General features: G+C 41.2%; 1 protein-coding gene across 1 annotated transcript in view; it reads left to right on the top strand.

The window, feature by feature from the left end:
- GLT1D1 (glycosyltransferase 1 domain containing 1) overlaps positions 1 to 27,397 on the top strand; it is a 115,755-nt gene that overhangs the window by 31,518 nt on the left and 56,840 nt on the right. The window contains exons 4-6 of the mRNA XM_052654920.1: positions 3,553 to 3,604; positions 16,678 to 16,714; positions 19,940 to 19,996. Coding sequence (XP_052510880.1) covers positions 3,553 to 3,604; positions 16,678 to 16,714; positions 19,940 to 19,996 — 146 coding nt within the window. The remainder of the gene's footprint in view (positions 1 to 3,552; positions 3,605 to 16,677; positions 16,715 to 19,939; positions 19,997 to 27,397) is intronic.

Genomic DNA, 27,397 nt, shown 5'->3' with positions numbered 1-27,397 from the left:
GATTATCACAGCATACTGAATATAGTTCCCTGTACCATACAGCAGGACCTTAGTGTTTATCCATTTTATATATGATGGTTTGTATCTGCTGACCCCAACCTCCAATCCATCCCTCCCCCTGGCAACCATAAGTCTGTTCTCTATGTCCCTGAGTCTGTTTCGGTTTCATAGATAGGTTCATTTCTGTCAAATTTTAGATTCCACATAAAAGTTATAATACATATTTGTCTTTCTCTGTCTGACTGGCTTCACTTAGTATGATAATCTCCAGGCCTATCCATGTTGTTGCAAATGACATTATTTCATTCTTTTTTGTGGCCAAGTAATATTCCAATGTATATATGTACCACGTTTTCATTATCCAGTCATCTGTTGATGGACATTTAGGTTGTTTCCATGTCTTGCCTATTGTAAATAGTTGAAATGAGGAAATGGCAACCCACTCCAGTATTCTTGCCTGGAGAATCCTATGACTAGGGGAGCCTTGCAGGCTACAGTTCATAGAGTTGCACAGAGTCAGACACAACTGAAGTGACTTAGCACATGTTATTTTAAATGTCTTTTTCTTCTGGGGATCTTTGGGCTAAGAACTCATTTAAAAGGTTATTTGTTAGGTGAGTGTAAAGCCAGGGCTACTGTTTCTATATAAAGGGCCACAATAAAGACTGTGTTATCTGCAGCTCTGAAATAAATGACATGTCCGACAAGTTAATTCCAGTTGACCCTCCTGACTCCTGGAACATTATCCTGTGCACCTTTGATGAAAACCCTCCCAAGAATCTCATCCTTCCCTGTTGTCTTAAATATGCTGTAGCTCCTACTGATGCCTCATCCTGGGTGTCAAATGAGCAGGATGTGATGGTGGGGACCATTACGTAGGTAGGAACAGTCACTATCAGCCTCCAGGCTATGATACACACACAGTCTGCTCTGCATACCTGGGACATTTTTCATTTATTTTCTCCCTCTCTCCATTCGTTTTTCACCCTCACCTGTTTGGATTTTAGGGCAAATTCCTGTTGGAATTTAGGGCAAAACTGTTCCTTCTCTTGCTTAGTCACTCATTCAGCCAGCAGGTATTTTTGCCTCCTGGGTGCCAGACGCTCCAAGGGGCTGGGGCGGCGGATATGCGCAGAGCAGTGTTCCAGCACATGTGGAGCTGACATTCTCACAGGAAGCGAGAGCGTCAGGCTTGCCGAGTGAGTGGATTTCCCTTCCCACAAAAGCCTGAGGACTGCACTTGTGCATGTATTCATCAATGCTGTTATGAGGGGCAATGCACAGTCTTAGTGTCACTGACCTCGTTCTCTGTTCAATGGCTCTTCTTGGTTCTTGGGATCTTTTCTTTTTTGACAGTGTGAGGCTGTCACTGGCCATGGAGGGGTGCCCTAACGTCTTGCAGATGTTCTGGTAGTTGTGTGAGTACTAGTGGAAAATAATAATAGCAGATGTGAAATGAACGAGGGACCAGGAACTGTGGCAGGCAATTTACAGGCAAGATGCTCTTCGTTTGGTTCTTAAGTTTCTCAGCTTCCCTGGCTTGGGAAGATCCCCTGGAGAAGGAAATGGCAACCCACTCCAGTACTCTTGCCTGGAAAATCCCATGGACTGAGGAGCCTGGTAGGCTACAGTCCATGGGGTTGCATAGAGTCGGACGTGACTGAGCGACTTCATTTCACTTCTAAGTTTCTCATTTTTGCAGTTTTCCGCCAATGAAAGTTTCTACATTCCTTGTAACTGCTGTTTAGCTCCTTGTCTCTCCTTTTTATCCCCATTTTTTGGAAAAAAGCCGATGTCCTTAGAATACAGTTGATGTTATCATTTCGCCAATGTTTGGGCGGGGCGGGGGGGGCATAGAGAGCATCTCACTGGATTCTCCAATCCCTACTGGACTCAGATGCAAGGTTTAATGTGGTCTGGTCCTCGTCGCTCATGTTTAACATACACAAAGGGAAGGATTCTGTATTTCTCCCTTAAGTAAGGGGCATATGATTGGCTGTGTCTGGGATTGGTTGCTGGTTGTAAAAGTGGGAGGGGAGAAGGGAAGGCTTGGAGAAGACACAGACAGGGGAATACAAGCTCCCCTTTCTGGGTCATGCCACAGGGGAAGAATCACATAATAATGCCTTTCTTTTGTTGACTCTGCTGTGTGTGCAGCTTGCAGGACTTTGGTTTTGCAACCAGGGATCATATCCGGGTCCTAACCACAGAAGCACCAAGTCCTAACCACTCAACTGCCAGGGAATTCCCTATGAATGGTTCTTTGCTCCAACATTCTTTACTGCGCTGTTTGTCTAATGATGATTTTCTATTTCTACCACTCCTACGTTGGTTAATTGGAATTCTACTACAATAAGAGTTGTCTGTTTGACCCTAGTTACTTGTTCAATTATTTATATAGTTACATCAACATGAACTCATGGCTATTTATTTTATTTTATTGGGTTGGCCAAAAAGTTCATTTGGGTTTCTTCGTGCTATCTTACAGAATAAATTTTTAAAAAATAAATTTATTTATTTTAATTGGAGGCTAATTACTTTAAAATGTTGTAGTGGTTTTGCCATACATTGACATGAATCCGCCATGGGTGTACATACGTTCCCCATTCTGAAACAGCCTCCCACCTCCCTCCTCATCCCATCCCTCAGGGTCATCCCAGTGCACCAGCCCCGAGCACCCTGTCTCATGCATCGAACCTGGACTGGCGATCTGATACATGTTTCAATGCCATTCTTCCAAATCATCCCACCCTTGCCTTCTCCCACAGAGTCTAAAAGACTGTTCTATACATCTGTGGCTCTTGCTGTCTCTCATATAGGGTTATCATTACCATCTTTCTAAATTCCATATATATGCATTAGTATACTGTATTGGTGTTTTCCTTTCTGGCTTACTTCACTCTTACAGAATGAATTTTTGGCCAACTCAATATTTGACTCTGTAGCTCATATTACCTTTTTTGCTGCCCAAATCACCCCAGCCACAGCTATCGGAGATATTTTGAGTTGACTTCTGCATCCTTTCAACAAGCTCTCTCTGTATTTTGAACTCTCTTACTTTCTGGCACCATAACTAGTTCATTCTGTGGGTACCCAGTCCTGCTTCTGGAAACATGCAATTCTTAATGAGTAGGGGCATTCACATTCTTTGTCCACGAACATTCAATAAATCTTGAGCACATCAGCCTAGTCTTCCTTTAGCGAAGCTAGTGAACCACATATCCTGCCCCTGAATATCAAGAAGTTCCTTGCTTCTCTCATCCATCTTGCTTTCTGTCGTTATCTCTGCTTCTCTGTCCTTCCATAAAGGAACAAGAAAAATAGGAAGCGTTGAGCTTCATTTGTTTATTTCCTGCGCCTACACAACTTCTGTTTTTGGGATGTGAGTGGAGATGAGACCTAATAGCCAACGACCGCGGCTAATAAAGATTGATTGCGCTGTAAATTCCGCTTCTCACCTGTCTGTCACCATTTGTTCCAGAGCGCTGTTTTTCAGTTATGTTGGTTAGATTCTGCCCTAATTGTTATCATTCTTTTTGTTCGCTTTCCTAGATTTGCGGTCGCTTTCACGGAGTCAATGAAGGAAACGGCCCAAAGACAGTGGGTAGGTGTTCCTTTCGTGTTTTGATTTGGGCAGGGCTGGCGAAGTTGCAGGATTGGAGAACAGGAAGGCAGTTTTATTAAAAGAGCTAACAAACTTCCTTTTGGCACTGCCCGTCCTTGGTGGCCATCATGGTGTATTATATTTCTCATATATTGACTTTTTCTTTTTTTTTTTAACTTGTGTAGGTACTCTTAAACCTTCACTGATTTTTTTTTCTGATGTTCTTCTTGAATAGCAAAAATAGCCCAATACCCAGATCTTTTCATGCTTTGTCGGTTCTCCTTTTGTGTGCTGCTGCTAAGTCACTTCAGTCGTGTCCGACTCTGTGCGACCCCATAGACGGCAGCCCACCAAGTTCCGCCGTCCCTGGGATTCTCCAGGCAAGAACACTGGAGTGGGTTGCCATTTCCTTCTCCAGTGCATGAAAGTAAAAAGTGAAAGTGAAGTCGCTCAGTCGTGTCCGACTCTTAGCGACCCCATGGACTGCAGCCTACCAGGCTCCTCCGTCCATGGGATGTTCCAGACAAGAGTACTGGAGTGGGGTGCCATTGCCTTATGGTTTACAAATCACACTGTAAATGTGGCAGCATCCTCGTACACACTGAGAAAATCTGATTGCACAAGTAGTCCCTTAGGTGGCACCTGGAGTTTCCTAGGCTGGACTCTTAGAAGAGCAGTAACAAGCAGAGGGCTTTGTCGCTCTGTGAGTTAATGCCCTTATTGACTTTCTAAATTCATTACAACTTAGGGGACGGGTGAGAGGAGCTGGCCGGAGTCTAAATCCTCTGTAGAGCCCTGGTGGAGCCGGTGTATGCAAAACTAGAGAAAAAAGCCAGCCGAAATGCCACTTGCCTTGGGTGCTCCGTAGGCGCGAGGCTATTTTCTCAGGTGGTGGCCCCCTGCAGTGTGCCTGGGCCACCAGGATTGCTGGCCCCTGGGCTTTGCCAGCCAGTCATTGTGCTGGCGCACTTACACCACAGCACTCACACCCTTGTCATCTGGAAGCATTATTCCTGTTGGTGGCATTTTGCTGGCTATGTGCATTCTTTATCTATAGGATTTCAACTCATAAAACCTTATGCTTGGAAATGGCTACAGTGCAACAAGGGAATGGTGGTTCTTTACCAAAGCCCAGAGTACCGTGTGTACTTGAAGATACCCTGCAGCCAGAGTGGGGAGTCTTTTTTTTTTTCACCTCAAACTTCCCAGGTGGAGAATCCGAGGGGGCATTTTTCAGGGCAATGTAATGAGTGAAAAACAGCAAGCTTCCTGGCTGCCAGTTTCATGTCTGTATCAGTCTGACTGTTCATCAGCCTTATGGCGGTGATGTACCAGTGGTTCTCAAAGGGGTTTCCCCGGGACGCTCTCAGGATCTCTAGAGAGTCAAACCAATTTCCTTCATAATGCTCAGACTTTATCAGAGGCATGATGAAAGGCAAAAACCTTTTTCACCATGTGGAGAGCACTGCTGAGGAAAACACTGATGCCTTTATCATCATGAAGGCAGGGGTACCCATGGATTATTCACCACCACCCACTTGTAGTTAAAAAATAAGAGCTAGTTTCGCTTACAGAGAAGGCAATAGCACCCCACTCCAGTACTCTTGGCTGGAAAATCCCATGGACGGAGGAGCCTGGTAGGCTGCAGTCCATGGCGTCGCGAAGAGTCGGACACGACTGAGTGACTTCCCTTTCACTTTTCACTTTCATGCATTGGAGAAGGAAATGGCAACCCACTCCAGTATTCTTGCCTGGAGAATCTCAGGGACGGGGGAGCCTGGTGGGCTACCATCTATGGGGTTGCACAGAGTTGGACACGACTGAAGCCACTTGGCAGTTTCGCTTAAGAATGTCCTTGATGAAGCACAAAAATTGATTTTCTCAAACATTAACCTTTGAATACATTTTAAAAAATGTTTTGTGTGATGACATGGGAAGTATACATCAGCTGTTTCTGCTGGGTCTGAGTGAAGGATGGGGTTATCTTGAGCAAAAACCCTGGTGGGATGTTGAGGTTATAGACTGAACCAGTTACTTCTTCATAGGATTTTTTTTTTTAATCTGAAAGACTGGTAGACAAATTATGTTTCCTCCGACTTGGGCATCTGGCAGTCATTTAGTCATTTCCTTAAAAATGAGATAATTGAGTGAGTTGCTTCCAGAAAAACAACGAGTAGTATTTCCTGCCAATGATACCATTTGAATTTTCAAGCAAAAATTAGAATTTGGTAGAAAATCCCAAGGACAGAAGAGCCTGGCGGGCTATAGACCATGGGATGGCAAAGAGTTGGAGGTGACTGAGAGACAGAGCACACACACAGGCTGCCAAGAGGCAGACCGCTCCCCTGTACAGCCTTTCCTGATGACATCAGCGGTCATGTTAACAAATGTGATTTTTTTTTTTTTTCAAATGCTGTTTAATGAAATGGTTCCGTGTTAGGAAGACCTGTGTCACTCAGTAAACCAATATTTTTCAAAAGACTAATAGGTGGCACTGCAGAACGATACATAGATAACAGAACCATCAAAGTGCAAGGTAGACCTATGGATTTTAATATATCAGAATGTGATGTCATTTCAGGTTCCGTCTTGCAACTCACATTTTAGAAATAACCGTTTGTTGAGTTTCGGTGTCAACAGTTCCATCGCTCAGTCATGTGTGACTCTTTGTGACCCCATGGACTGCAACACACCAGGCTTCCCTGTCCTTCACCAACTCCCAGAGCTTGCTCAAACTCATGTCCATCGAGTCAGTGATGCCATCCCACCATCTCATCCTCTGTTGTCCCCTTCTCTTCCCACCTTCAATCTTTCCCAGCATCAGGGTCTTTTCTAATGAGTCAGTTCTTTGCATCAGGTGGCCAGAGTATTGGAGTTTCAGCTTCAGCATCAGTCCTTCCAATGAATATATTCAGGACTGATTTCCTTTAGGATTGACTGGTTGGATCTCCTTGTAGTCCAAGGGACTCTCAAGAGTCTTCTCCAGTACCACAGTTTAAAAACATCAATTCAGCTTTCTTTATAGTCCAACTCTCACATCCATACATGGCTACTGGAAAAACCACAGCTTTGACTAAACAGACCTTTGTCTGCAAAGTAATGTCTCTGCTTTTTAATATGCTGTCTAGGTTGATCATAGCTTTTCTTCCAACAAGCAAGCGTTTGGTGTCATATCCAAGAATAAAACCCATAATGATCTGAAAAGGCTCAGAAAAGGCTCAGATTAAAATACTCCTCTCCATTTCAACTACCTATCAGCAAGAAGCAGAATTTTCTTTCTATACTTCAGCCTAAACAACATATGGAAACAGCTTGAATAGAGTAGTAAATATGAGACTCCAGCTGTCTTCTGTTAAGCCAGACATAAAAGAGAGGTTTTCCTTGTTGAAGCATTTTTCTCCCCCATGAGTTCCCCACCCCCTTCTCTAATTTCTCAATTAAAATTTATTTTTTAATCAGAGAATAATTGCTTTACAATGTTGTATTGGTTCCTGCCATACAACATTGGTTCCTGCTAGTCATAACTATATGTATATATACATATATCCCTTCCCTCGTGAGCCTCCCTTCCACCCTACCCTCCCACCCCTGTAGGTCATCACAGAGTGCCAGGCTGGGCTCCCTTAACTTCTCAATTTAAACGTCACCTTTGTCCATAAAATCTATGTGTCTCCCAAATTGGTAGAGATCTGTTCACTGCTGTATCAGTTATTTTTTGCTACATAACAAAGCTCATCAAACATAGTGCTTTAAGACAAACATTTATTGTGTTCTTTGTGTTGTCTGGGCATTTCTGGCTGAGGTCAGCTCAGCAAGGCTGGGTGCTCCAGCGTGGCTTAGCTCACATTCTGGAGCCCCTCAACTGGGCTGGCTGGGACACTTGCTGTCTCTCTCTATGTGGTCTATTGCCCTGTATTAAGCTCAGTGGCAGGAGAGTGCAGGCACCAGTGCCTGAGCTGGCTGCACGCTACTGCCTGTGTGATGTTTGCTCCTGTCCTGTTGGCCAGAGCAAGTCAAGAATGGAGACGTTATCTCCTCCTCATTATAGGATGATCTTCAAGATAGCTTTGAAAAAGCCTGGATTCAAGGAGGTGGTAATCTGTGGTCCATTTTAATAATCCGCCACACTTAGCGTTTGTCCCTCACAATTATAACACTTCTTTCCTTTACTTTTCTCTCCGTGTGGCTGTGAGCTCTTTGAGGTCAGGAACCAGATATGATGCACCCCGTAATCCCCAGAGGTAGCATAACACCTCCCATTCAATGCATTTTTGTCCAGTTGACTTTGTCAGGAATGGATCCTTCTTTAAAACTTTTTAATACAGAAATGTCCAAGCACGCACAAAAGTAGCAAGAATAGTCGGGTAAAAATCTATACACGTACTGTCTACTTACCATTCTCCAATCCTTATTTAATCGACTCTCATTCTCTACTTACAACTCCTACGCACACACACACACACTTCTTTTTTCTGGAATATTTTAAAAAATCACAACCACCATGCCATTTTATTGTTTTAACTTTCTAACCCAGCTTTTTTTCTGAACAACTAATTGCCGTAGTTAGCTTCCAGTTTTTGAGTCTATAAACCCCTTTGGCTGGCCCCGATAAAAGTCCCCTACTTAGCATTACAATTTTTTTTTTTTTTTTTACAATACTGTATTGGTTTTGCCATACATTGACATGAATCCACCACGGGTGTACATGCGATCCCAAACATGAACCCCCCTCTCACCCCCCCCACCACAACACCCCTCTGGGTCATCCCCGTGCACCAGCACCAAGCATGCTGTATCCTGCATCGGACATAGACTGGTGATTCGATTCTTACATGATAGTATACATGTTTCAATGCCATTCTCCCAAATCATCCCACCCTCTCCCTCTCCCTCTGAGTCCAAAAGTCCGCTATACACATCTGTGTCTTTTTGGCTGTCTTGCATACAGGGTCATCATTGCCATCTTTCTAAATTCCATATATATGTGTTAGTATACTGTATTGGTGTTTTTCTTTCTGGCTTACTTCACTCTGTATAATCGGCTCCAGTTTCATCCATCTCAACAGAACTGATTCAAATGTATTCTTTTTAACATCTGAGTAATACTCCATTGTGTATATGTACCACAGCTTTCTTATCCATTCATCTGAGTAGCATTACAATTTGATGAATGTTTTATGTTTCATTACGTTTTTTAAAAAACTTTTTATTTTATATTGGAGTATTGATGATGAACAATGCTGTGATGGTTTCAGATGCACAGCAGAGTGACCCATTCCATTTTATCTGTGCATATATGCCATTTACCTGCAAATATTCCTTGGGTAAAAGCTTTTTTTTTTTTTAACATAAGCTCCATGTTATGGATCCATTTGTGGGCAGGAAGATCATACTGTGTAAGGAAGAATAAAAAAGGGCTCAGGGATGTTAACATTTTATGAATAAGTTGGAAGGACTTGAGTCAAGGAGTTTAGATGAGGAAAGGGAGGAGTATGGAGCCTTTGAGTTGCAGACACACTGAATTAGAGACAAAGATGGAACCTGAGGGGTAACTATCTAGCTGTGGTCTGAAAGGGGTGCAACTGGAGATAACAGATGTAGGAGTCAGCAGTGTCAAGGTGATACTTGAAGCGTGGAAATGACCATTCTTAGATGGGATTAACTTTTAGACGTGATGATGAGAAAGCAGTGTTAAACGCATAGTTCAGTTACATTTGGGGCCGACTTTGCAGTCCTGGTGATAATAGCCAGCAGTATCCTATATGAAGAGTCATTTCTTGTTTTTTTGGCTGGGCCAAGGGGCTTGCTGGATCTTAGTTCCCTTTCCACTGCAGTGAGCCCTGAGCCACCGCAGTACAATGAGAACAGAGTCGTAACCACTGGACAACCAGGGAATTCCTGGAAGGATCATCTTACATTTCAAGATTAAGTTGGCCATTTGCCTGTCACCCAGGAGGTCAGTCACACTCTAAGCCTGGGTTAGCAGTCTTTGTTTTCAGAAAGATACTTTCCCGAATATAATAACAAGGCATTTGAAGAAAAATGGGAGAAGTCAGCAAAACTTGTTTGGTTTTGGATGATGATATCAGAGGCAGTATCATAAAAGCTCATAGCAGAAAGGATGAATTTATTTTTATAGTTTAAAGTGCTGGGGTTAGTTATTAAATTCGAATGTGAACCTGTTTTTTTTTTTTAATACAGCTTTATGGAATTTTTTTTTTTGGTGGATGATTTTTCAATAAAGTTAGCTCAATATCTTTATTTGATTAGTTTTTAAAAATAAAAACTATATAGAAATAATATAAAGGTTAACTGTTCAGCCATATCTTCGGAATTCTTTGAGATGGATTTTTGTGGAAAGACTGTTTATAGTTATGTGTTCTGAACAGTGATGCAGTTTTTGAATAATTAAGGTTTGTTCTTCATTATTGAACTGCCAGCTCTTGTTTTTAATTCTTTCTTCTTTATTTTGGTGAGCAGGCTTGACTCAGGTATAAATATAGTTAATCCTTTCTAATTATTATCAGACCAGAATCAAGTTCCAATAATCCCGGATTAGAAAGAAAGACTTACAGCCTTTGCTTCTTACTGCTTTTGTGATTTCATTAAAGTCTGTGTAGATAAATACAGTTTCGAGCATAAAAGCTGGCCTAAAACTGATATTTTCTTAAGCTTCATTTGTATAAAAACACATGCACGCTCTTACAAAATTTTAATTTTATTAAAAAAAATCTAATTTTATTAAAAATTTTTTTTTTGCCTCTGCCATGTGGCATGTGGGATCTTAGTTCCCTGGTCAGGAATTGAACCCGTGCGCCCTGCATTGGAAGTGTCCTCGCACCACTTAACCACTGCATCACCAGGGAAGTCCCCATAGGCACTCTCTTGATACCAGCACTATACTAGAAGTTCAATGCAATCAACAAAGGTGAGCCATAGATCCAATTTAAAATTTTCTGGTAGCCACATTTTAAAAAGTAAGTGGAAACAAGAAAAATCAGTTTTAATGGTCTGTTTGACTTAATCCACCTCCTGCAGTTAGCCAACCTGTGAAAGATCAGCCAGCCTGCAAAGACTGCCCTCACTTTTGACATCAAGTTCAGGGGGTCCCCAGAACCAGCCTCAAGTTTGAGAATTTCCTTGCAAGATTCAGAACTCAGTGAGTGTTATTATACTCACAGTTGTGGTGTACTGCAGGGAAAGGATACAGACTAAAATCAGCCAAAGGAAGAGACACAGGGCTGATCCTCCATGGCCTTCTCCCTGGTGGAGCCAAGACTGTGTGCCCTCTGGTTATCCACCAGTGGTCATTTTAACCTCCAGTTATTTTAAAACAGATTTTATTGGTGTATAGTTGCTTTACGATTTTATGTCAGTTTCTGCTGTACAACAAAGTGAATCAGCTGTATGTATACATATATCCCCTTTTTTTGGATTTCCTTCCCATTTAGGTCACTACAGAGGACAGAGTAGAGTTCCCTGAACTATACAGTAGGTTCTGATTAGTTACCTATTTTATACATAGTAGTATATATACGGGACTTCCCTGGTGGCTCAGATGGTAAAGCATATGTCTACAATGCAGGAGACCCGGGTTCGATCCCTGGGTTAGGAAGATCCCCTAGAGAAGGAAATGGCAATCCACTCCAGTACTATTGCCTGGAAAATCCCACGGACAGAGGAGCCTGGTAGGCTACAGTCCATGGGGTCACAAAGAGTCGGACACGACTGAGCATGGGGTCGCAAAGAGTCGGACACGACTGAGCGACTTCATGGTTCGTGATTGGTAATTGAAACCTTTTCTCTCTGCAGAACCAATGAGTGTGGTTTAATTTGTCTCCATTGAGTTCAAAACCCCATAGGCCTGTGTAAAGTTTAACTGCACTGTTTATGTGCTTTTTTTCTAGTAAGTACTCAGCTAAGAGGACTTTTTCTAAATTCAAATATTTATTTGTTAACTATTTTTACAAAATCGTGAGCTTGAGTCACTATTGCTTGATGCAATTATCAGATTCAGAACAACATGTCACATGGGTACTCTGTGCTGAGTTTAGTGCTGAGCTAAGTTTCCTGGCATTGTTACTTTTCAGTGGTTTGTTTTTTTTTTTAGTTTGGAAACTGAGTCACTGCCTCCAGAGCCCTCGTGTATCTACACTGCCTTGGCACTCCTTAAAGAAAAATAACTTTCTGGAAGCAGTTAGGTGATGCTTAAAGAGTAATTTTCCTTTCATTGTGTACCTATACTCATCAAAGTTCTTTTGGAAGTTAAAATACAGAAAGCAAGACAGATCTCATTGGCTGTCATATGCCCGGTTCATGGCACAGGTGAGCTCAAAAGGCCAATGTCCGTGTTAGTTCTGTTCTAATCTGAATGGGCTGCCTCTTGCCTAATCGTTGAAGTTTGTTGTCCTGAGAATTGCTTATTTCTTCTTCTTCCTGCATGGCCTACTGCTTTATATCTGATCATCTTTGAAAAATCACATTGACAGAAGCTATACAGACCACATCTTTTATTATGGCTTATACTATAGTGGAATCTTAGGAAACATTTGCTTCCTTTGTTTCATCTTTGGAAACCCTAGTTTGTAATGCTGGCCCTCCCTGCAAATAGGCTGCAAAGGAAGCTCCAGGGACTGGTCATATCCTAGGGAGCTAATCATTTCTAATAACTTCTATTATGATTGGCTTCCCTCAGAGATTTCTTGATAGAACTGCAAGTGTTCTTTGCATTTTTCTCCCCATGTGAGATTCTTGAGAATTGAAAAATTTTAAAGTTTCTCCAAAGAATAGAAAAACTCATCATTTTCAGAGTATAGATTCTGAGTTAACCTTTCCCATAACCTGGGGCACAAACTTTTGGAATGATCTGAAGCATTGCTTCTAATTCAAAAGATTACTAAGGCACAGAACAGCAGGGGAAGCTTGTGAATAAAATCAGCAATGCGTGCATGAATAAAATCATCTGTGCGTACGTGCTAAGTCGCTTCAGTCGTGTCTGACTCTTTGTGACCCTGTGGACTGTAATCCACCAGGCTCCTCTGTCCATGGGATTCTCCAGGCAAGAATACTGGAGTGGGTTGCCATGCCCTCCTCCAGGGAATCTTCCCGACCCAGGGATGGAACCCCACGTCTCTAATGTCTCCTGCACTGGCACGCAGATTCTTTACCACTAGCGCCACCTGGGAAGTCCCAGATCACCAATGATTCCACTTTATTTGCTCCATAGATTTAACTGTATTTTTTAAAAATCTTCCTGGGGATTTTCCTGTTGGCATTCCTATTTCTTGAATTGCTGGACTAGATTACCTATTACACATTCATGCCTTGATGTTTGCCCAGGGTTGTTTGTTTCATTTTTATTGCCTGTTCCAGATTGGATCCCTGAAATCGGACCCCAATTTAGTTTTCAGATTTCTCCCCCATCTCATTCGTGGATTTTTTTCCTTTTCTTGAAAAGTCTTGGCTTGGTTTAGTTGTAAGAATTCTGTGAAAAGGTCATGCCCCCTCCTTTTTTATTTTTAACTCTTTTTTATTTTGTAGCCTTGCCTCTTAGCTTACAGGATCTTAGTTCCCCAACCAGGGATTGAATCCAGGGCCCCATCAGTGAAAAAGCTGAATCCTAACCACTGGACCATCAAGGAATTCCCTGGACATTATTTGCTTTTCTTGCTTAAAAACAATTTTTAAGGGGAAAAAGAAAAAGGAGAAAAGAAGAGACCTGTGTCACCTGAAAAGTGCCCAATTTCTGTGTTTTGTGATATATTTCGAGTTTTACACTCATTAGTCATGATTTCTTTGAACTCACTTATAACTACTTTAAGAGGACTTTTAACAAATCCATCATCAGAAATTGAAAATAATTAATGATTTTTGCCACCTGTAGAGGATGAAACTATGCACAGATTTTTAAAAATAATATTTATTGTGCTTTCCACTTAGCATAAACTTTAATTTCAGGTCATATTAATCAAAGAGTGGGAAATCTTTCTGTTGTTTCCATCTGTCTGGTATTCCATTATAAAAAGGCATAGACGAGTATTTAAGTTTGTTACAAAGTCCCATATACTTATAAGTATTTATCCAAAAGGGCCTTGGCTTTTTATATCTAGTAGTGGGTCAAATTAAGTAATGGTTTCACATAGACATTAAAAATGGAGAAAATAAATGGAGAATCTTCCTTCTCCATCCTTCCTACACACACACATATACACAGTCTTCTTTTTCATTTTATGCATTGGTGAGCTCATCTTGCAAAGGAAATGACATATATGTAAGGACTTCAACTCATGTTATTTCAAGGCAAGTGAAACAACAATAAATATTGAGCAAAGAACCCTGATTTGTATTTAGAATATTTTAATATAGAGAATGATTTTCAAAATCAATATAAGCCAATTGGCTTTTGCCAGATAGCTTTTTAGTGATTGAAAATAACTCAGATGCAGATTTCTTTTATATTGTGCCTCTATTTTCTTGATTTGCTTGGGTAAGATCTTCAGATATCATTTATGACATGTTTTAAAAGCTAATGTCAGACTTGAGGGGGTTCAATAGATTCTGGGGAAATAATCCTCATATACATAGGTAAAGATTAGCAGATAGACCCAGATGTTTCTACATAGAGTCAATTTATTCTGTTTACTGAATTGAAATACCCATTTAATTAATTGATCTTTGTGCCCAAAAGAGCTTTCTTGAGAGGAGCTTTTGGGGTTTATTTATTTATTTTTTAAAATCCTGCATATCTTTTAAAAAATAAATATTTATTTATTTATTTGGCTGTGTTGGGTCTTACCTGTGGTGTGCAGGCTGAGTTGCCCCACGGCATGTGGTATCTTAGTTCCGTGATCCCTCAGCAGGAATCGAACCCACGTCCCCTGCGTAGGAAGGTGGTCTCTACCCACTGGAACACCAAGGAAGTCCCCAAAGGGGTTTTATGTGTTTCTAATTGCACAGCACAGTTCTAATGAAAACAGCAAGGCTATAAACTCCATGTTGCCGGACTTTCATGAATCGAATTTATATAGAATTATATTGAAGCTGTTTTTGTCAAAAACATTGTATTACCTTTAAAGTTAAAATGCCATCTGGGTGTATTTTTTTTTACCATGCTTCAATATCTTTTTTATAGGCATTTTCTAACCCAATGTTGTAGCCTTTAGGGCTGGTTAAAGAAGAGATGCTCTTAAGCCTGTACTGCATTCCAATACAATTTTCTTCAGTTTTCTAATGAAATTATAATTAAACAAAAAGGAATGTTTTAGGGCTCTGAGCTAAATTCTGACATCAAATGGTTACTATTATCCATTTTTTTTCCCATTTAGGTTAACATCTTTTTTAACTAGTAGAGGTTTTTGAAACTTGTGTGTGTGTGTGTGTGTGTGTGTGTGTGTGTGTGTTTTGGAGGCTTGCTGTTTTAAGGGATTTTTTGTTTGAAGGATGCCTCTCTGCTCTATGGTGAATTGAGGAGGATATGCAAGACTTTTAGAGGTCTCAGATGCCTCTGATGGTAAAATGTAACATGTCATGCTAAGGTGAAAAGCGAAACGAGCCTGGTCTCCCTGTACCAAGTTCCGATCAGCCGTCGTCCTAGCATGGCTGGAAGGTGCCTCTCCCAGAAACTTCCCGTCCAGCAGGGAAAGGGCACGATAACTTCTACTTCTCCTCATCAGTTATCTCTCCCTTCTTGGGACTGCCTCACCTTAAATTTGTTTCCTAAAACATAAAACTGATTTGAGGATGAAGGTCAAAGTGGACCAGCAGATCACATGCAGTACATGGGCTCCAGGTCACCTTAAGGAACACTCGGAACACTGCCCCCACCACACACACACATTCAGAGCTCAGCGTGGGGGACGACTTCTGGGATGGCCACTCTTTACCTAGTTTAGTCATTTCATGCATGGAGCTAAGATTTAGGCCTCCTGGCCAAAAAGTACACCTTTTAAGACTTTTTCACCCAGGTGACCATATCTTTGGCTATGTACGAGAAACACCCATCGGAACCTACTTGACCCTGCTGCCCTTTACAAGCGGATGTCTCACTTCGCTCTTGCAACCTCCATCTTGGAGGTCTAACCCTGATTTTAAAAATATTTACGTCACTGTTTCAATATGAACTTGAGAAATGGATTCTTTTTCTTTCTAGCAGTTTTGTGAAGTCCCACCAGAAAACATCACCAGCAGTAGTGAGTTTATCTCTGGGGACCCATATCTAGGTTATCATGCAAGTATCGCCTTGTCCCTTGATGTCAAAGAGGCTCTTGGGGAGATGCTTTACAGGGTCCTTGAGACTAGTCCATTCACCTCCTGGAAGAATCTGCCCCCTGATGCCTGTCCTCCCGTTTCTCAACATATTTGGTTCCCTTCCTCCGTCTCCATCTTCTCCTCCATCTTTGTCTTCATCTCCTTCTCACTTCCCCCTCCTCCTTCTCACTTCCCCCTCCTCCTTCTCACTTCCCCCTCCTCCTTCTCACTTCCCCCTCCTCCTTCTCACTTCCCCCTCCTCCTTCTCACTTCCCCCTCCTCCTTCTCACTTCCCCCTCCTCCTTCTCACTTCCCCCTCCTCCTTCTCCTCTGCCCCTTCCTCCTTCCTTCTCTAGAGGTGGGGAATGTACTCTCTCTTATTCAAGGACTTGTATCCTCAAACCACATTTCCCCCCAAAAACTTCGACCTTCAGCCTCAGCTCCTGACGGGCACTTGATGGGCTTTGTCCCTGCCATGTTTTCTTTTTTTTTTTTTTCCCTGCCATGTTTTCTGTCTGAGCTTCATAACTTTTCGACTAACATAGCAACTATATTACAGATATCTGTAATGTTGCATAATGCTTGATTTAAGGGAGATCTTTGTGCTTCTTAGCTTAGAAATGCTGCATTTTTAAATGGGCTAACACCCATTAAAAATAGAGGTAACTCTTTGCTCTTAAAAAGTAACTAGTCTATGAGCAGCTGTGTAGATGATTCTTTCCGAAGTTTCCAAGAACATATTTTTATGACCTTCATTTTATTTCTAAGAAACAATGGGAATGGATTATCAAATTTACTTTTTTTTCTCTTTCTCCCCTTTTCAAAAGCCACATGCTAAGGATAAGATCTATGTCCAGAGTCAAGGTAAGAAATTTAAAATATATATATTTGAAAAAAAAAGTCTTTTATCTTTTAGAGACATGTACTGAAATGGAATAATATGATGTCTGGGATTTACTTGAAAATAGTAAAATGGGTACATTTTTATTATTTTTATCATTAAGATAAAAAAAGGAGAACCTTATAAAAGAATAATTTAAATTGCAGATCGCAGATCACTTAACAGAGTACAAATACTCTATCAGTGATATGTTTACCAAAGGAAAAGGATGAGATTCTCCATTTATGTTGAGTTGAGATGGGGGCCCTGGAACCCTCTGCCTCCACTCCAACTCTTCCTGCCCTCCTCAGGGTCCTTCCCTGGTTGTGATTTATGACATCCTTTCCTGAGACCCTCAGTTCAGTTCAGTTCAGTCGCTCAGTCGTGTCCGACTCTTTGTGACCCCATGAATCACAGCACGCCAGGCCTCCCTGTCCATGACCAATTCCCGGAGTTCACTCAAACTCATGTCCATCGAGTCGGAGATGCCATCCAGCCGTCTCATCCTCTGTCATCCCCTTCTCCTCCTTTCCCCAATCCCTCCCAGCATCAGTCTTTTCCAATGAGTCAATTCTACATGAGGTGGCCAAAGTACTGGAGTTTCAGCTTTAGCATCATTCGTTCCAAAGAACGCCCAGGACTGATCTCTTTTAGAATGGACTGGTTGGATCTCCTTGCAGTCCAAGGGACTCTCAAGAGTCTTCTCCAACACCACAGTTCAAAAGCATCAATTCTTCGGCGCTCAGCCTTCTTCAGAGTCCAACTCTCACATCCATACATGACTATTGGAAAAACCATAGTGTTGACTAGATGGACCTTTGTTGGCAAAGTAATGTCTCTGCTTTTCAATATGCTGTCTAGGTTGGTCATAACTTTCCTTCCAAGGAGTAAGCATCTTTTAATTTCATGGCTGCAATCACCATCTGCAGTGATCTTGGAGCCCCCAAAAATAAAGTCTGACACTGTTTCCACTGTTTCCCCATCTATTTCCCATGAAGTGATGGGATCAGATGATCTTCGTTTTCTGAATGTTGAGCTTTAAGCCAACTTTTTCACTCTCCTCTTTCACTTTCATCAAGAGGCTTTTGAGTTCCTCTTCACTTTCTGCCATAAGGGTGGTGTCATCTGCATATCTGAGGCTATTGATATTTCTCCTGGCAATCTTGATTCCAGCTTGTGCTTCATCCAGCCCAGCATTTCTCATGATGTCCTCTGCATATAAGTTAAGTAAGCAGGGTGACAATATACAGCCTTGACGTACTTCTTTTCCTATTTGGAACCAGTCTGTTGTTCCATGTCCAGTTCTAACTGTTGCTTCCTGACCTGCATATAGGTTTCTCAAGAGGCAGGTCAGGTGGTCTGATATTCCCATCTGTTTCAGAATTTTCCACAGACCTCTCCTAAACACACCTAGTAAAACATTGACCCACACAATAGAAATCAGGGAATCAATAGTTCCAGGAAGAACACAGCTTAATCCAAGCTGAGACTATAACCAATGCTGAGCCCAGGGTCACAAGCTCAGTTCCGCATTATACACATCACATTATTGTTATTGTCATCGTAGTTTGTTCGCTGAGTCCTGGCCGACTCTTTGTGACCCCATGGACTGCAGCATGCCAGGATTCCCTGTCCGTCATCATCTTCCAGAGTTACACATTTCATTGTCACGGTATAAATGCAGTAGTGGTGTCAGGGATGATTTCAGCAGCAGAATCACTCATCAGATACACTTTTTGTCGGAGCTCCCATTTAAAAATGATGCGCTGACTCAGTGTGTATAAAAGGAGTGTGTCTGTGTCAGGGCAGGCCTGGAGTTGAAGCTCCCGTTCCTCCTCCATGGCCCCTGGTTTATAGCCACAGAAGATGGTGGTGCAGCAGGAAACATACGGGCTTTGATATACCACGTGGGTTTGGACGCAGCCTCTAACACCTACACACTGAGTCATTTTGGATCCGATTAACCTCAGTGAACCTCGGTTTCCAGCCGGATAAACTGGAGGAATCAACCTGCTTAACGAAGCTTAAGGGTTTCCAGGAGGGCATGGAATATACCCACCCAGACTCTGTGCCAGGGCCAGTGTGGGGTGGGCACCCCTTAACTAGCTACTCTTTGTTTAGTCAGTGTGAATGGCCAACTTAGAGGTGTCTTGGAGAGGTGGTTCAACAACGTAATCTATACTCCATAAATTTTTAAATCTTTTCTACTCTCAAGATAAATTGTTAAATGTTGCCTCTGGACTTTCAGACATTTTAGTGTTCATTTTTACAGAGCATTTTAAACGAAAATCTGTCTGAAGAAGTAACACAGCTAGCAGGCAGTCATGTATGATTTAGAGGGATGAGATGAGGAATTTTAAGTACAGATATAATTTCTGGGTAATTTAAAAAAATATAATTTTATTCAGTTATTTTTGGCTGTGCTGGTTCTTCTTTGCCGCGAGGTCTTTTCTCTAGTTGTAGCAAGTGGGGGCTACTCTCTAGTTGCATTGCACGGGGTTCCCATTGTGGTAGATGCTCTTGTTGCGGAGCACAGGCTCTAGGGCGAGAGGGCTCCAGTAGTTGCAGCGCCCGAGCTCTAGAGCACAGGCTGAGGCTCAACAGTTGTGGCACATGGGCTTAGTTGCTCCACGGTGCGTGGAATCTTATTGGACCAGGGATCAAACTCATGTCTCCTGCACTGGCAGACGGATTGTTCACCACTGAACCACCAGGGAAGCCCTGATAATTTCTTTTAGAGTTTAGTTGGTAGTGGTTTGGATACTTGTTACCTAAGTGAATTTTTTTTAGGAACTCAAGCTTTCTGTGATCTGGAGACAGTTTGACCCAGGAATGGGTGGTGGGGTTGAAAGAATGTATCTTTTCTCCTTGGGAGCTGTGGGCTCATTTTATTTTATTTTTAATTTTTTTTTAATTTTTTTTTTGCCACACCATGCAGCATGCAGGATCTTAGTTCCCCTACCAGGGATCAAACCTGTGCCCCCTGCAGTGGAAGCATGGTGTTCTAACCACTGGAGAACCAGGGAAATCCCTCATAGGCTCATTTTAAACCTAAGGGGCTTGGAGAGATTAGTGGGAATTCAGTGAAGCCCTCAGAACTTTAATTCTGTGTGAGAGCCGAGTGTGACAGTTTTTAAAATGTCAACACAAAATAACCGTCCATGTTTCAACAACGTGAACTTTCCTCTGTCCTCTTTCTTTTGACCCAGGAATTGCAACAGTGCCGAACACTGCCTTTAACTGGAATACTTTTCTTCAGTGTTCAGGTAAGAGATGAGATCTTCCAATAGGACTTTTACACATGCATCTTGTCAATGCATCAGTTTCTTGCCAGGTTCACGTGGTTTTGAAGAAGGAGCTGTCAGGGTCAAAGAAACTGCATGAAACAGCGGGAAGGGGCAAGGCACAGTTAGAACAAGCTTTGTTTCTCTCCATCAGTGGTCTCATCCCCATGAACCTGGGGATGCAGGTGGAATGCAAGAGGAAGAATAACACCAGCCTTTCTGATGCTGCTCTTGGGACAACCCCTCAGATGTTTAGCATCATGTGACAGCTGTTCTTATTAAGGATGCTGACTTCCTGTGTTCATTTGATGTATCTTTGTTAGCTACACACATAGTAAGTCACCACAATAAAAAATTTTTGAAAAGGATATCATATTGAGAAACAAAATTTTAAACCACTTGAAATCTCAGCACCCAAAAGGAACTGCTATTAGTGTTTTGATTTATCTTTTTAAAAAATTTTATTTAGTTTTCAATTGAAGGATAATTGCTTTACAGAATTCTGTTATTTTCTTCCAAATATTGATATATCTTTCTCAACAGTTTTATATACATATTAATGCTTTTCATAAATTTATGTATAATGCCAATATTGTGCTCTGTGTGCTGTGTACTAAACTGCTTCAATCATGTCTGTCTCTTTGCAACCCTATGAACTGTAGCCCTCCAGGCTCCTTAATCCATGGGATTCTCCAGGCAAGAATACTGGAGTGGGTTGCCATGCCCACCTCAATATCAATGTTATAGCTGTATTAATGTATTATATATTTAATACATTAATATATATTAATGTATTAATATCATTATTATATATTATGATATTATCATCATATATTAGATATATAAAGATGTGATATTTATTATACATGCATAATTATGTGTGATATCTATATTATTTATATCAATAAGATATGAATTATATACAATGTAGATATGGTTTTATATTTTAATGTTTAAATAATACATGTGTACAAATAACCCTATATATAATGATTTTTAAAGACAAAAGTGCAGTCAAGCTATATTTACTGCCCTAACATGCTGTATTCATTGTGTTAATAACAATACGCTCTAACTTACTCTTTCTTAAAAGTTTCTGAACTAAAGTAATATTTACATGGAATGAGATATAGACTTCTCATGTAGAATTAGATGATGTCTGACAAATGTATACATACCCTAATCCAGACAGATCACCATTCCACAACTCAAGAAAGTTCCCTCTTGTGCTTTTCCATATTTAATTCCCATCCTTCTGTAAAGGACTCTATTCCAGTTTCTATCACTGTCAGTTAGTTTTACCTAGTCTTAAACGTCTTCTCAGTGGAATCATACAGTAAATACTGTTCATGTCTGGCATCTCTTTTGCTCAACATAATGTTTTGAGATTCATCCATCTTGTAGGATGATGTATCTGTAGTTCTTCCCTTTTTATTGTTGGGTCGTATTCCACTGTCCATTGTATGGATCTGTCGCAATTTGTTTCTCCATTCTCCTATTGATGGACTCTTGGCCGGGCTTCTCTGATAGCTCAGTTGGTAAAGAATCCGCCTGCAATGCAGGGGACCCTGGTTTGATTCCTAGGTCAGGAAGATCCCCTGGAGAAGGGATAGGCTACCCACTCCAGTATTCTTCGGCTTACCTTGTGGCTCAGCTGGTAAAGAATCCACCTGCAGTGTGGGAAACCTGGGTTTGATCCCTGGGTTGGGAAGATCCCTTGGAGAAGGGAAAGTCTACCCACTCCAGTATTCTGGCCTGGAGAATTAAATTAAATTAAATACTAAATTGAATTCTAGTCCATGGGGTTGCAAAGAGTCGGACATGACTGAGTGACTTTCACTTTCTTTCACTTTGGCTTGTTTTCCATTTTCAGCTGTTATAAATAAAACCACTCCCCACATGTTTGTACAAGAAATCTGGTGACCTTTGTTGGGCTTTCTCTTGGATAAAGCCTGCAAGTTCAATAGCTTGAGTATAGGGTGGATACATGCTTAACTTTATAAAAGAACAGTCAAACACTTTTTGAAAGTGTTTTATACTTTACACTTTCAAAACTATTTTACACTTCCACAGACACTGGTGAGAGATCTAGTTATGGCACATCCTTGCCAACAATTGGTGTTTTCAGACTATTCAATTGTAGTTATCCTAGGTGATCATGAATTGGTATCTGACTACGGTGTTGGCCATTCATGTGTCTTCTTTGGTGAGATGTCTAGCCAAGACTTTTGCCCAATTTTTTTAGCGTGTTGTCTTTTAATTCTCAATCTGCAGATAGTTTCTTAATTTATTTATTGTTGTTGTTTTGGATAAAAGCTCTCTCTATATATATATACATATATTTTTAATGTTGACAGATTTGTCTTTTTTTTTTTCGGTTGCGCTGGGTCTTGGTTGCTGCAAGGGGGCTTTCTCTAGTTACGGCAAGCGGAGGCTACTCTAGTTGCAGTGAGCAGGCTTCTCATTGTGGTGGTTTCTCTTGTTGTGGAGCACAGGCTCTAGGTGTGCAGGCTTAGTAGTTGTGGCACACGGGCTTCGTTGCTCTGCAGCTTGTATAATCTTCCCGGACTAGGGGTTGAACCCACGCCCCCTGCATTGACAGGTGATTTCTTAACCATTGGACCACGAGGGAAGCACATGGGTACAAGCTTTCTGTCAGAAAAAGATTGTGATACATAGATTGTGAATATTTTCTTTCATTCTCTGGTTTACCTTTTTGTGTTCTTAACCATCTCTTTCAAAGAGCAGAGGTTTTAAATTTTGTTGAAGTCTAACTCATCAATTTTTTCTTTAACGGTTAGTCTTTTGGAGTCCTATCTAAGAAATCTGCTTACCCTAAGGTCAAAAAAATATTTTCCTTATTTTCTTCTCCAGAAGTCTTAGCTTTTCCATTAGGATTGTGATCCTTCTGAAATTAATTTTTGGGTTATGGTAGGAGGCAGGGATTGAAATTCATTTTTTCCCTATAAATTCCAGTATCACTGAAAATGCTTTTCAGTGAATTGCTCTAGTCCCTTTGCTGAGAATCAGTTTACTGTATGTGTTCCTTTTATGTACCTGTGTGATGTTGTTAGTCGCTCAGTTGTGTCCAACTCTTTGTGAGCCCATGGACTACAGCCCACCAGGCTCCTCTGTCATTGGAATCCTCCATGCAAAATACTGGAGTGGGTTGCCATTCTCTTCTCCAGTGTATCTGTATATACCCACTCTGATGTCAGCATCATGCTGTCTTGTTGCTGTAGATTTATGGTATGTCCAGAAATCAGGCAGTGTTAGGCTATGACTTCGTTTCAGAATTGTTTTAGCTCTTCTGGGTTTTTTGCATACCCATATAAAAATTTTAAAATCATCTTGTCAGTTTCTATAAAATCGTGTTGCACTGAATCTGCAGATCATTTTAGAAAGATTTGATCTCTTAGCAATTCAGTTCAGTCCCTCAGTCGTGTGTCTGACGCTTTGCGACCCCATGAACCACAGCACGCCAGGCCTCCCTGGCCATCACCAACTCCCGGAGTCCACCCAAACCCATGTCCATTGAGTTGGTGATACCATCCAGCCATCTCATCCTCTGTCGTCCCCTTCTCCTCCTGCCCTCCATCTTTCCGAGCACCAGGGTCTTTTCCAGTGAGTCAGCTCTTCGCATCAGGTGGCCAAAGTATTAGAGTTCCAGCTTCAGCATCAGTCCTTCCAATGAACACCCAGGACTGATCTCCTTTAGGATGGACTGGTTGGATCTCCTTGCAGTCCAAGGGACTCTCAAGAGTCTTCTCCAACACCACAGTTCAAAAGCATCAATTCTTTGTCACTCAGCTTTCTTTATAGTCCAACTCTCACATCCATACATGACCACTGGAAAAACCATAGCCTTAACTAGACGGACCTTTGTTGGCAAAGTAGTATCTCTGCTTTTGAATATGCTGTCTCGGTTGGTCATAACTTTCCTTCCAAGGAGTAAGTGTCTTTTAATTTCATGGCTGCATTCGCCATCTGCGGTGATTTGGGAGCTCAGAAAAACAAAATCAGCCACTGTTTCCACTGTTTCCCCATCTATTTCCCATGAAGTGGTGGGACCAGACGCCATGATCTTCGTTTTCTGAATGTTGAGCTTTAAGCCAACTTTTTCACTCTCCTCTTTCACTTTCATCAAGAGGCTTTTTAGTTCCTCTTCACTTTCTGCCATAAGGGTGGTGTCATTTGCATATCTGAGGTTATTGATATTTCTCCTGGCAATCTTGATTCCAGCTTGTGCTTCACCCAGCCCAGTGTTTCTCATGATGTACTCTGCATAGAAGTTAAAGAAGCAGGGTGACAATATACAGCCTTGACATACTCCTTTTCCTATTTGGAACCAGTCTGTTGTTCCATGTCCAGTTCTAACTGTTGCTTCCTGACCTGCTTACAGGTTTCTCAAGAGGCAGGTCAGGTGGTCTGATATTCCCATCTCTTTCAGAATTTTCCACAGTTTATTGTGATCCACACAGTCAAAGGCTTTGGCATAGTCAATAAAGCAGAAATAGACATTTTTCTGGAACTCTCTTGCTTTTTCCATGATCCAGTGGATGTTGGCAATTTGATCTCTGGTTCCTCTGCCTTTTCTAAAACCAGCTTGAACATCTGGAAGTTCACGGTTCACGTATTGCTGAAGCCTGGCTTGGAGAATTTGTCTTAAAATCTCTGAACATGATATATCTTTCCATTTGCTTGGGTCTTATTTATCTTCATAATGGTTTGTAAAGAAATATAATGGTTTCTTTCATGTCTTTTAAAAATATTTGTAAGGATTTTTTTATTTTTGATGTATTATGAAGATTTTTTCTCTTTCAGTTTTGAATTTTAGTTGTTGCTAGTATATAGAGGTACATTTGGTTTTTGTACATTGACATTATATCTTGAAATCTTATTATTTATTGATTCTAATTACATCATGTTCTTAATTCCATTTTTGTATTTTAAATACTATAAATGTATCCTAACAATCCTTTTTGTTGGACATTTAGATTTTTATTATTTATTTATTTATTAAGTAATTTTATTTATTATTTTTATTTTTGGTTGCCCTGGGTCTTTGTTGCTGCACAAGGGCTTTCTCTAGTTGCAGTGAATGGAGGCTACTCTTCATTGTGGTGCACGAGCCTCCCATTGCGGCAGTTTCTCTTGCTCAACAGTTGTGGAGCACGAGCTTTAGCTGTTCCATAGCATATGGAATCTTCTCAGACCAGAGATAGAACCCATGACCCCTGCGTTGGCAGGCAGATTCTTAACTACTGTACCACCAGGGAAGTCCAGGGCATTTAGATTTTTTAAAACCTTTTTGATATGCAGTGATTGCCTGGGTCCAGCCCGGGTGGATCCAGGGAATTCGAAGGTGGGGACGGCTTGGTGTCTTTGGAAATAACTTGTTTAATTACAGATAGAGAGGGATTAGAAGATTAGCAGAGAAAAAGAGGCTGAATAACTTGGTTCACGTGGAATAGCATCCATGCTCCAGATGGGAATTCAGCCAGAAAAACAGGGAGCAAGAAAGAAACAACATGGGGGAATCAGTCTTTCCGGAAACTGATCTGATTTCTTTATTTTTGGGTTTGCTTATATGCCTTTTGTTACATATAGAGATGAATACAGAGTCACGTGGGGGTCAGCAGTCCTGACCTTTATCAAAATCAGGTGTTTTACATAAAAAGGTCTTAGGGATTTTATGATCCTTTCTTTCTGATAACCAAAAACTTATTTTTTCCAAGGGTGTTTTTTCTTAAACCAGGCACCACCCTCCAAATAAAGTTACATTCCTATAGGTTGAGGGTGTAGTGAATTACAATCAAGAAAGGAATTTATTTAATCCAAGGTTAACATGATTAATCTTAAGGTTAATACTTATTTCTCCTATATGCTTAAAGGTTAATACTTATTTCTCCTATATGATAGTTATATTCATTATAAGGGCAGGGAACATGGAGATTTAGCAGCAAAAATCAGCCCAACAAATGAAAATCCTTTCACCAATGTTCCCCTTAAGATCTATTTAGTCTTAAGATAGTGATAAAGTTACATTTTTACATAGCAAGGACACAGTGATTTATAACAAATTACGGTGATCTATTACAAAAGAGAAAATTCATTAACTCAAAAAGTCTAGTATTGCTAACCTTAAAAACTACTATATTTCCTTTTCTATATTCCAAATACATTGATTAATGTATTCCCAGGTGCCTAAGGATATGGAGGCCTGGCGGCAATCATTGACTCAACAAGAAGAAAAATCCCTATACTAATTAAGACTCTCAAAATACTCCAAAACTCTTTGTGCTGTTTATGGTTAAGAGGTAGTAAACAATCATGTGCATGTATGGATAATCCTGTCACACAAGCTAGTCTGTCAGCAGAGAGGTTTGACCTGAGACATCCTTGTCCCACCCAGGGGAGGGAATTAGCAGCAATTATTGACACAACAAATGAAAAAACCCTTCACCAATATAATTCCTAACCAATCCACTATACTAATAATTTCCAACTCCCCAAAAGAATTTGCCTTTAGTAAGTCTAAAACATCTTGTGCCTCTCAGGTTGGGAGGCTGTAAACAATCACATGTGGCCGGACAAACCTATACAGGCGGGCTAGATAACCTTCAGAGGAGTCCATAAGCTGAAACACTCTTGTCACGCCCAGGAATTTTTATTGCCTTGGAGCTGCATGTTTACTCCTTCCCCAAGAGAAACGGTTATGGGGGAGAGCCCCCCGTAAAGTCAGAGGTGTAGGTGAGAGCATAAAACAGACTCTGGTTTTGGGGTTAGATGCTCGGGAACAGGGGGTTTCCTGAGGCTTGATCACACCTTTGCGTATGCCAAGCCTCCTTCCTCATGACCTTTGCCATGGGCGGAGTTCCTCACGCTGGCCCCCTGGCAAGTGATGAAAGTGCTAGGATTTTAATCTTCATATGTCTGCCCAAATGTTTTCTTAGGAGCAATTCCTAGAGAAAGAATTGCTGGATTAGATTATGCATTTAACCGGAGCTTTCATACATTTTGTGTGATGGTCCCTTGGAGAGATGCCATCAGGATGTGTGTCCATGAGTGAAGCTCTGAGAGTTCCATTTTCCCTACGTATGGTGCCATTGTGTTTTTTGTGCTTGGTATGATCAAAGGATAATCATGGCATTTAAGCAAAATCTTATTGTACAGGATCTTTAAGTGTAGAACGTTAAGTTGTCCACAGATGAAGCCCATAAGCGTAAGCTTCTTGGGATTATAACTGCCTTACAGGCTTATCAGCCCAGTAATTCTGATGAAGGTGCTAGAATAGCTATCTAGCAGTCTATCTAGAATCTCAGCAAGGACTTCCCTGGTGGTCTAATGGTCAAGAATCCACCCTCCAATGCAGGGGACATG

Source organism: Budorcas taxicolor, chromosome 17, assembly GCF_023091745.1.
Source record: "Budorcas taxicolor isolate Tak-1 chromosome 17, Takin1.1, whole genome shotgun sequence".
In the NCBI taxonomy this organism is placed as follows: Eukaryota; Metazoa; Chordata; class Mammalia; order Artiodactyla; family Bovidae; genus Budorcas; species Budorcas taxicolor.
This window is presented reverse-complemented; position numbering and strand designations above follow the sequence as displayed.